The sequence below is a fragment of the Trachymyrmex cornetzi genome, unplaced genomic scaffold (genome assembly GCF_001594075.2).
Source record: "Trachymyrmex cornetzi isolate Tcor2-1 unplaced genomic scaffold, Tcor1.1 scaffold983, whole genome shotgun sequence".
NCBI classification, from domain to species: domain Eukaryota; kingdom Metazoa; phylum Arthropoda; class Insecta; order Hymenoptera; family Formicidae; genus Trachymyrmex; species Trachymyrmex cornetzi.
In genome coordinates, this window is record NW_017300337.1 from 35687 (window position 1) to 48067 (window position 12381).

Sequence of the window (12381 nt, forward strand, 5' to 3'; positions counted from 1 at the left end):
CTCATTTGGTGAAAAATCTTGAATAATTACTACCTGTCGTTTTCTCTATTGAACAACATTTGCAGCGATTTCTCCATTTGTGCTTCTATATTGGAGTCTTTTGGAAAAGTAGGCAAAAGATTGTACAATGTTTCTCGTTGACTTTCAGTAAGCCACTCATTCCAGAAACGTGGATAATCCAGCATCTCCTTGAAGATACTAAGATGTTCACAAAGATCCTGCGGTAATTTTACTTTGATACTAGCAGCAATGCAAGTTTCCCACCTCTAAAAATCAATTTGTTAAAATTAAAAATTAGACTAACAAAGTATAATAATAATTGTATACTTATTTTAATAAGCTAATATAAAAATTTTAATAACTTAAAAATTATAGAAATGCCAACATTTTTTATTAAAAAAAATAGATTATTCTTTGTTTATTTTCAGCTATATAAAAAGAAAGGTTAATTTTTTCATTCAATGCATTCTCAACTGTCCACACAAATATCACAAAAAGTTTGTGTCTGTGAAGTTAGCATGACGTTTTATTAATTTTCAAAACAATAGTTCCAGTAACACTTTTCACATAGTTTATTGTTTGTTTGAAGTTGATTATTATTGATATTTTTAACATTTTTATTAACAATTTATGATTATAGTGATGAACTCGTTTAGTCAAACAGTATGTAGTTTAGTACTTACTCACAATATACATAGCTTATATGTATATAAATATATTAAGGTGGGTCGAAAAAAAAATGTTTTTTTTTAAATCGATTAGGAATACCCCCCAAAAATTCAATAGAATCTCTATAACCAATCCCAAGTTTTTCTCGAAAAAAGATGGATTGGATAACAATATTGCTCTATTTATTAAACAAAAAATAGTTCTTACCTTATGAGGAACTATTTTTGGTTTAGTAGATAGAGCAATATTGTTATCCAATTCATCTTTTTTCGAGAAAAATTTGGGATTGGTTATAGAGATTCTATTGAATAATGGTTACCCTTTGAAGATGATTTTTGATCATATTAATAAAAGGATTAAAAACTTGGCAGTCAACAGATCTAATTTGGTAATTGAGAATAAAAACTCAAATATTGAAAACGAAGATGAGACAATAAGGAATATGATTATATTTCTTTATGTCAAGTCAATCACAAGCAAGATCACCAAGATAATAAATAAATCTAAAACCATGATAGAATACCGTTGTCTCAACAAATTAGATAAATTTATTAAGACACACAAAGATAAAAATAAACATCAGAATAATAATAATGTAATCTATAAGATCAATTGCAATGATTGCGACGTTTGCTATGTCGGGCAAACGAAGAAACATCTACGAACTAGAATTAAAGAGCATCGAAATAACATAAAATTGGATCAATCCAAACACTCAGTGGTGACGAAACATATCATTACCTCCAATCATAACTTTGATTGGGAAAATGTTGAAATTTTAAATCATGAGACCAATTTCCGGAAAAGAAACATTTCGGAAATGATTCACATTAAGGGACAAAGAAATGGTATAAATTTAATGAAAGACACTGAACTATTGGATAAATCCTATTTTAATATACTTGAGGATATACACGAACATTCTTTATAACATTTTCGAACACGCTTGTTTATTTCGTGACTCGTCGACATATATTTTGTGACCTACATTATCAGTCCATTTTAAAATCGTTGGACAAGTAGCAGTATTTTATTGTATCAGTGACATATTCTTGATTTCAATTTTAATAACTGTTCTATATAAATTATCATAAGTGAAATAATAACTTGTCATCATTGTTATGTTAATTTAGTTTTTTCTAATCATATATTGACTTTTAATGATATAGAATATAATAGGATGGTTATTGACGAAATCTTGGATCGGTTTGTCTTTTATAATGAATTGTGGACTGAGCTGATTCTCGATAAATACCGACGAACTGGTTACACACAATTTTTACAATTATGGACTCTTCAATCTTCAGACTGGACACCTCTATAGATCCGTAACATTTTAACGTAGAAATTAAGTACATAGGATTAGCTTAGAGCCATAATTTTTATTATATATTATAAATACGTTAGTTGACATTGTTAGGGGTTATATAAATATAGGTTTTTCGTTAATCACTGATGAAGACTTTGTAAGTCGAAACGTTTGAGATTTTTAGCGGTATACGTATTTGAATATAATGTGAATTTTATTAATTAACTAAAATTGCTCGTTTATAATCAAAGTCTTGACATTTCAATAAAATAGTATTTCAGATTTAAATAAACCTAACATTGGCAACAGGAAAATTTGATAACAAAGTACAATTACATTTATTAATATTTATTTATTAACATTTGTTTGTATGTACATTTAAAATACATAATGCAAGAATTAAATTATTGTGTTTGTTATTATGTATTTTATTTTATATTATTTGTTATTATGTATGTATTTTAAATGTACATACAAACAAATGTTAATAAATAAATATTAATAAATGTAATTGTACTTTGTTATCAAATTTTCCTGTTGCCAATGTTGGGTTTATTTAAATCTGAAATATTGTTTTATGTACAGTTTTACTCTGATTTGACTAGGCTTTATCAGGTCTGATTTGAATTGAAATTGTAGTGAAATTCAAATATTTTTTTGAATTTTGACACATGTATCCAAGAAATGCGTAAACTTACTAATTTCAAAATCGAGGGGCAACCTGAAGATATTAATCAATTTCGATGAAATTTTACCCAGATTATATTGAGGTCTATAGCTAACTTTGGGGGGGGGGTATTCCTAATCGATTTAAAAAAAATTGTTTTTCGACCCACTCTAACACATACATACATAAATATTGTAACTTTAATACATTATTTATTTTTGGTATAGACGAAATAAAATTAGAAGAAATATTTAGGGCGATATTCATAGTTCGTTCTTATTTTAAAATCGTCTTAAGTAACATCTTAAGATACTAATGCAGCCCTATAATTATGACATCTTAAGTTCTTACGACATTCTCAAATATAAAAATCAACTATGAATACCGGCCTTGAAGTACATATAAACAATAAAATTTAATAATGTAATAATAATTATATAATTAGGAAATTTCGGTGTGCGTGCGTACGTGCGTGTGTGCGTGCATGCGTGCGTGCGTGTGTGAAGTTAGCACAGCGTTTTATTAATTTTCAAAAAACAATGATAACTTCAGTAGCACTTTTCCTGATATAAATAAAAGTTTCTGCATTTTTAATACAAAAAATAAAAAATGCCATATTAACTATACATTCTAACACGGCACATCTTCCTCGCAAAGTACCAAATATCATTGAATATTACGCCTATTAAGTGTTCCCGTTAATTTTAAGCTAGATTCATTATTATATGACATTTCAGAACAAAATTCCAACAATTAATCGAACTAATAATTTTCGGCATTCCTGACGATAATTCTGGTTTGTGTTTCAAGATCCATGCAAATAAATTATTTTTAAGAGTTGTTTTATAAATATTTCTAAAATTTTAACTTAATATTTCTAAAATTTTAACTTTTGCAACCAAGATAACACTCGGTAAAAATATATCGTGCAAAGGTTGGCATCTATAGAATTCGATAATTCTGGTTATAATTCGCAAAAAGTATAATGATCATGATGGGTGAGACGCTTGCAATGCTTAAAGATAAACATGAAAATACCTGTGTACTACACAATATATAAAACTTAATTTATAAATAAAATATTAAATTTATTTGATGATTTATACTGCAATTGTTTTGATATTTAGAGTAATGTAATTTGTAAACACAAAATTACCTTTTTTACAAAAAGGAAAAAAAAGGCGCCAAGTGTACGCGAATATATGTATGCTTCTTGAAGAAAAAAACGACTTTCTAATCCAAATCAACTTTTCAAACTGTTAAAATAATAATAATTTCAAGAAAAAATATGTAAAATCTTTAAATTGCGCTAATTATAAACAGAAAATACATTTTGTTGAAACACTAATGCTGTATAACTATTTTTAAACAATAAAACTCAAGTGATCCTACTACCTACTTTTTCTTCTTAAAAAATAATAATCATTTTTAATTTCTTTTAGCTAATAAAACCATGAAAAATGGTAATATTTTTATTTTTTAATTAAATAAAAGAAATCCAAATACTAAATTAAAAAAAAATACTAAATTAAAAAAAAATACTAAATTAAAAAAAAATACTAAATTAAAAAAAAATACTAAATTAAAAAAAAATACTAAATTAAAAAAAAATACTAAATTAAAAAAAAATTTAATAGAAAAAACTTGGTGCCGCTGGCAAATTAACTTGGTCTAGCGGCGCCAAGTTTTTTTCCATAAAATTTTTTTTTAATTTAGTATTTGGATTTCTTTTATTTAATTAAAAAATAAAAATATTACCATTTTTCATGGTTTTATTAGCTAAAAGAAATTAAAAATGATTATTATTTTTTAAGAAGAAAAAGTAGGACTACTTGAGATTATTGCTCAAAAGTAGTTATACAGCATTAGTGTTTCAACGAAATGTATTTTCTATTTACAATTGGCGCAATTTAAAGATTTCACATATTTTTTCTTTAAATTATTATTACTTTTATAATTTGAAAAGTTGGTTTGGAATAGGTTCGAAATAAAAAGTTGTTTTTTTCTTCAAGGAGCATACATACAGGCGCGTATACTTGGCGCCTTTTTTTACCCTTTTATAAAAAAGGTAATTTTGTCGTGATATCATGCATTTTGTATTGTTTAATTGTATAGCAGCACTAAGTGTTTTTACTGTAAAATTTTATTTGAAATAAATTTTTTAAATTTATACTTTTACCCTTTTTCAATTCTTTGTAATTAAATTTTACTAAGTTTGGAATAGAAAAATATATATCATTTAAGTGGGAATAGGAATACGTTTACGGCTCGCAGCGTAAAACAGTGCATGGGCTGCCTCAGTTCCCGAGGTGAGGCAGTCCATGTGATATCTATGCGCGAGGGTTACGTTAGCCATTTTAGGCGGGAAAGAATAACTAATTATTTCTATTGTTATTAGTAGGGTATATAGACGGATTTTAATTCGGAATTAGAATCCACCTATATACCCTATTGTTATTGTATGACATTATTGTGTGAAAAACCACATTTCTTTAAAAATGAAAGAACTTCATGTTTACAAAAACAATGAATTATAATATTAAACGTATTCGATGCTGAATTCATAGCAGCAGCAACTGGTAGTAAGTAATATGGTAAAAAATTGTTCATGTATAAATATATTTAAATATGTATAAATATTTATAAACATATATAATTGTATATATAATTATTATAATTACATATGTAGTTATATACAATTATTATAATTACATATGTAATTACAGTCTGTAAAGTAAGAGCGTGTACAGCATAAATGGCAGTTGGCTTCAAATATCGTCCTAGTTTTTGTGTGAGTCGATAGATGGAACCTTTGTCGTGAATGCTTTGTCACAAAAGATTCAGTTGGTGTCGAATTCTTATCTGAGAAACACGGTAACCGCTATGGAGTGCCGCATACGCATCACGCTACGAGGCTGTGTTCCTTTGTTCCCACCCGAAAGGACCAAAAATGTCATATGTAGCGACTGCTAAATACATGGGAAAGTCAAAATCCCATGTGTGGTGAAATCAGGTGGTGAAAATAGTGTGGTGTTCAAAGGTTAAGACAGTGTCTTATAACTTAAGTCTTATATCTTTAGTAACGCACAAGAACTAGCTTATGGCTTATTGTCTTAAAGATGTATTGTATAAATACAAAGTGCTTTTAAGACGTAAGTTATAAGATAGTTCTTGTGCGTTAGTCCAGATCTACAATAGGTCGCATCGGGAGGGAGCCAACGGCGGAATGCTGATTTTGTGAGGCCGAAAATGACTCGGCCAAGCATACCCTATGGTACTGCCCGGCTTGGGCGGAAGAGAGAGCGATAATGATGGGGACGATGGAACCAGAGCTCACCTGGAACTCGGTCATCAGGGCCATAAGGAGGGAGGAAGGAAAGAAAGCCTTCCTAAAGTACTGTGAAACTGTGATGTGCAAGAAGGAGGCCAAAGAGAGGGAGCGAGAAGGGGTGGTAATACCACCGGCGACCAAAACATGAAATATCAAGGTATAGGCATAAGTAGGTGTAGGTATAAGTAGATACAAGAAAAGCAATAAATAGGGATGCTAAGAAAGAGGAGCCCATTGGGCCAGTAGGGGAAGGAGGAAACATGTGCGCGAGGATGCACCGCTGGTAGGAGGGGCCACCGCACCGACTAGCGGGGCGGTGAGAGGTTTATAGGCCACCTAAAGGAGCGCCTCGACACCGAACCTCGACACCACGGGGAGGGGTATCTTCTCCATCTTTAACTTAGATGCCCCTCCTCGTGGCCCTAATCTATAAAGATAGTAGGAGGAGACATACAGCCGCACCGAATAGCGGGGCGGCTGGTGTCAACGTAACCGATAAAATGATAGGGCTGTAAGGCCTAGCCAGACTTGTCTGGCCCTCACGGGAAAGATCCATGGGACCGAGGGCGGGGGCCCGAGGTCCCCACGAGATGGGTAGACGGGAAAGGGAGGGTGTGTTGTCGGCGTCCTCACACCCTCATGTAAATAAAGGATAGACTACAATAAGTTGCAAGGCGGGGCTCATCCGGATGTACTATTGCTATGAATCTCCCGGATGGGCCCCAAATGCTCCGGGATAGGTACACCCGCAGGGGTTTTAGTGGGTAGACTCTTCAGGATTACATCCTGAGGAGAGACATACCCCACATACCCCGTCTTCCTCCCCCGGGGGAGACGGGGATGCGTAATGCATTTCCCCTGCGTCACCAAAAAAAAAATGTATTAAAGTTATATATATACATATATTGTAAATAAAAACTAAACAACATATTGTTTGATTAAACAAGTTTATCATTATAATTATAAATTTTAAAAATGTTGAAAATATCAATAATAATTTCAAACAAGCAATAAACAATGAAATATGCAAATAAAATGCTTTAAAGTTTTGTTATTTTGTAAAATAATTGGTTGCAACCTTTTATTCTATTGATATATTTCGATGTATAAATTTATTTCATTTCAATACATAAAATTTTTTACTTGTAATCTTGATTTGAAACAAAGAAAAACACAGTATAAATTATTCTAAGAAATGTGAGTGATAATAAAATGATAATCATGTCAAACAGCATCATGAAGTACTTCTCTGCAAGATCATGTTTTTACCAACCATATATCTTTTTCTTAAGAACTACTAAACCAATTTTCATAATCTTTTTAATCTCAAAAATAAATAAAACATAATTTAATTGTCTCATTTTGAATAAATGAGTTCATTAAACGCTATTAGCAATCATTTACAAAAAAAGTGATTTTTCAAATTATTAAAATTCGAGAAATTTGTTTAGAAAAAAATCGATTAAAGTGAAAAAAAATATAATACAAAAATGTTAACGCACTGATGAGAAAAAGAATGTAAAGATAAATAACTTTGCCTATAATTTCTATTATTAATTTACGTTAATTGCGCTCTTCCTTTTAAATATAAATATAAAACCAGACATAAATCTTACCAAAGCATCGGGATTCTCAATGTTTATTATGAATTCTGCATTTTCATTTTCCTCTTCATCTTCCTCTGCAGAACTATGGCTTTCACTACTGCTCATGGCATGATCTTCTGCGCTATCTTGTTCACTATCTGTTGTTGTACTACTACCACTTATACTACTACTGCTACTATCAGTTTTAGAACCATGTGTCGAAGCTCCTTCATCTTCTTCTGCTCCACTATCCCCACCGGCTGAACATTCATCTATCTATGTATAGTAAATATATATATATATATATATATATAAGGTAAATCGGAGTAGTTAAACCAGTTTTTTACCCTATGAGAAAATTATCGACCTCATACCTGATTATTAACTTAGTCATATAGATCAGATGCGTGGATACATTGTGCGAATTACTGGTTATGGCGCACCGAGAAAAAGGTGCATTTTGAATATCTTCGCATAATAAAAATACAATCTTGTAACAATTTTCATAACTTAACGTCAAACGTCTGTTTTCGCGCTCAGATCAGTATCGTTCACACGATGTTATCCACGCATCCGATTTTTATTGTTAAATCGATAATTAGATGTATAGTCGATAATTTTCTCATAGGATAAAAAACTGGTTTAACTATTCTGATTCACCCTGTATACTAAGGCTACGTTCCAAAACTTCCTCTCTGAGAAAAATTTTACTCGAAATATGTAGTACACGTAACGATATATATATACTATAGCATATAGAGTAAAATCTTCCTCGGAGAGGAAGTTTTGGAATGTAGCCAAAGTATAAGCATATTCAAGTTCATAACGGTCAAAGCTAGATCCTCTCAATGCCTAAATAATTCACAGTAAATTATCTATATCCTATATATGTAGGGTAAAATCAGGAATTATGGTATAGGCTACTAATATGGAATAGTGGCTTATTTTTTAAACAAAGCATTGCAATCGCTGAAAGTTATTGCAACTATTACCAAACATGTCATAACAAGCAATGAACTCGGTCCGACCAACCGTTTTGCTACAATTAACATTTATTCATTTTCGTTACGTCAGAAGATACGGCAGTTTTTTCCAAAATGTGTTCTCACAAACTGAAGGTAAGTTTTTTAATGCTTATATTGCACAGACGCTTTTAATAATGTTGCATGAACAATATTATGCAGATTAATTGCTATTTCAAACTTGTTTATTGCTACGGAAAGACTTAATTTGTCATATGACGACATGCAGGTAATGTGGAATACATCGAGGGTTGAGAATATGGAACAGATTGGGTGGCACCCAGTTGGACACGGCTCAATTCGACATGACCCACTCACAGCGCTTGAGACTACAAAGCTCCTAAGCACCGGTCGCTGTGATTGGTGGTGTCCAATCGAGCCGTGGTCAATCGGGATCACCCCGAATAGATTCCATGCATGTGTAAGAAATTGATTAAAATATTTCGACATCTTATGCCTGGTCGCTTCTGCCCTCTGCCGAGATCGCGATCGATAGATAACTAGTCGCGATAAGGATCGATTATGATTATCTCAATGTGGCGCTCGTGCTCCGAAAACAAAAGCGTGAGCTGCGGAGCACGTACGCGGCGTACGGTACGCCAAGTACCGGGGACTTCGATATGAGACGCCGACAAGTTAAGACGTGCGGTTCGATTGTCCACAGCAAATACTCCGAGTTCCTTTTAATTTCGCATAGTTCTCCAAGGAGACTATTGCTCTCATAATTGTAATAATCAGAATAAAGTCAGTGATCGTACCTAAGCGACGTGACGGTTTGTTCTATTAAAATTAAATACATTTCCTATCCGCTTTTCTGACAGAAACGGATTAAGCAATTGATTCGGGTAATAACACGAATCTCCGTATTCAAAAGAGCTGTTATAAACTTACACATGTTAGCAACTTGTTCGTGATCAGGGTTAGGTTAGATTACAGCATGTATTCTGTATCAGCTTATTCGCGATTTATCAGCTTATTTGCGATTTTTTATTTGTAATAACGTTTGTAATAATGCTATTATATTTTCTGTGTTACTGTACAATAAAAATTGAACAGTTTTCTATTTTTCTTGATCAGTTTATATAAATAAACAAATTTCGACAATTTGCAGTAATATCTTGTTAACTATTACGAAAATTGTAAAATGGTAGAGGACTTTTCGACTCAGTTTAGTCCGCTCTACCTGCCCATAAAATATTTGGCGATTATTTTGGAACAACCTGTATATAATATATAATTTTGCTCTAGTATGTTAAGTTATTAATTAATATATAGTATGAAGTAAATTATTATAATTATGTTATATGAATTGCAATAATAAATTATGCTAAAATTTAATTGTAGCCTTTTAATAAGAAATATCAATCAAAACTAACCTCCATTTCTCTGGTTTTTTAATCTTGTACACCTCTTCTGCAATCTGCACCTATTTATACTCTAGTTTAATTATACACTTGATATGAGTACTAATTAGTAGCTTTCTATTGAATTATCTTAATTTTGGTAATGTGTAAACATACATACAAGGGAGGATCAAATATAAACGAGACTTTCGTATATCGACGCCTGAGCCGTAGAAGACGCCTAGCCGTAGAAAGTGCTATATCGAAAACAACATGAAGAAAGGTCTCTGTCAAGAAATGAACGGAAAGCGGTCTATTTCACGTGAGGCGTGAAGATCGGTCTATGTCGGAACGCATACGAAGTACGGTTTATAAGAAAATAAGAACAGTTCAAGTCGCATGAAATTAAAGAAGGGTCTATATAGCGCAATATTAACTACTCATAAATTACACAAAAGTTACGGAAAATTAAATAATACATGAATAAATGAGTACGAGAAACAGGATTGAAAATCAAGACAATTCCCGTTCTCAGTCATTATAAAATTTATGAGAAGAAAATATATCTATTGCCCTATATAACCTCTTCTTTAATTTCGTGCGACTTGAACCATTCTTCTCATTTTCTCGATATAAACCGTACTTCGTATGCGTTCCGACATAGACCGATCTTCACGCCTTATGCGAAATAGACTGTTTTTCGTTCAATTCTTGATATAGCACCTTTCTTCATATTTTTCTTGATACAGCACCTTCTAGGACTCAGGCGTCGATATATAATATATGTGTATTTAATTAATCATTTTGATGCATATTGTACCAATTTAATATGCATCATTGTTTAAATACATTGCTGAAATTAAGATAATTTAATAGAAAGTTACTATATATACATAAAATATATAGTAATTATACAGTTTAGCACCTCGCAGACCAAAAATCAATAAAATTAGGCTTATTCGATACGTTTTGTACGAAACAAATGAATCTGGCAGAAATAAGCATCGCCCTATCCCAAAAATCGAGATATTAATCGTTAAAATTTATAGTTCAGGTTAGTGAAACTTCCACACTCACGCAACACTACCATGCATGATGGAAGGGATCTCTTCTTATTATTTAGATGGCTCCTGCCTCCAGTGTTGAAAGGAGACAATACGGCCAGATCACGTCTGAAATGATGGAAGAGATAAATGGTGTGTGCAATTTGGCCAAACCACGCCTAGTTTTGCTCCGCGTTGTCTCTCAGTGAGTGACTATCAACTGTGAAACATGAGGCGGTATTCATAGTTGGTTTTTATTTTAAAACCGTCTTAAATATAATGTCTTAAGATGTTAATACAATCCTCGGATTGACTTACGACATCTTAAGATTGACTTAAGATAGTCTTAAATGTAAGAATCGACTATGAATACCGACCTGTTTCACGTCGTGAAGTTGGTACTGGATCTTTTCTTGCACGAGGAAACATTCAGTATCAACTTCATGACGCGAAACAGGTCGGTATTCATAGTCGATTCTTACATTTAAGACTGTCTTAAGGGGTAACGCCACCCTTGAGGCTTTAAAATGATACCTAAGTTTGGGAATTTATTATGGATAAATAAATAACTTTATTTAAAAATTACTTAGAAGACTTTACTGTATATATATTGAAGAGCAAAAAAAATTATTTTTTTATACACAAAATGGTGGCGCATTGGTCTTCTTGTGAAATCGCTTTTTTTCGAACGAAAAATGTACTTTTCTATAAATAGCTGTCATTTTGAAAAAAATTAATATTTTCAAAAATTCCTACGTATTTAAGAAGCTTATTATATGTAGATAATAGACATTTTTGTTGCTTTGTTCCAGGATAAATCATCTCACAGAAAACCTGCACGCAAATATTAATGTTTAAAAAAAAGCGATTTCGCAAGATCAATGCGCCGCCATTTTGTGCATAACAAAATTTAAAAATTATTTTTTTTTGCTCTTCAATATATGTACAGTAAAGTCTTCCAAATAATTTTTAAATAAAGTTATTTATTTACCCGCAATAAATTCCCAAACTTAGGTATCATTTTAGAGCCTCAAGGGTGGCATTATCCCTTAAGTACAAGGACTGTATTAACATCTTAAGACATTATATTTATGATGGTTTTAAAATAAAAACGGACTATGGGCGGTATTCACAGACCGTTCTTATTTCAACTGTCTTAAGTAATGTCTTAAGATGCTAATACGGCCCTCTGATTAGTTTGTGACTTCTTAAGACTGTACTTAAGGCGATGCTAAAGCCTCCTGTTTTATCACATTTCCATTCGGTGAAAAATCTCTGTATTGGATGTACGGATTGCAAAAGTATTATTGCTTAAAGTAAAGTACGCACAAACAGGACCTCAGCTGCACTGGATTTCATGAGAAAAACGCAAAAAAATTTCAGATTTGTAAAAAATTCACTTATTTTTGGC

At 31.8% G+C, this 12381-nt stretch overlaps 1 protein-coding gene across 1 annotated transcript in view; it reads right to left on the minus strand.

Annotated features, from left to right (window-relative positions):
- NFRKB (nuclear factor related to kappaB binding protein) overlaps positions 1–12381 on the minus strand; it is a 38436-nt gene that overhangs the window by 20707 nt on the left and 5348 nt on the right. Inside the window, exons 2-4 of the mRNA XM_018521309.1 lie at positions 9961–10010; positions 7593–7838; positions 34–266 (exon numbers count right to left, since the gene is read on the minus strand). Coding sequence (XP_018376811.1) covers positions 34–266; positions 7593–7838; positions 9961–9966 — 485 coding nt within the window. The 5' untranslated portion in view covers positions 9967–10010. The remainder of the gene's footprint in view (positions 1–33; positions 267–7592; positions 7839–9960; positions 10011–12381) is intronic.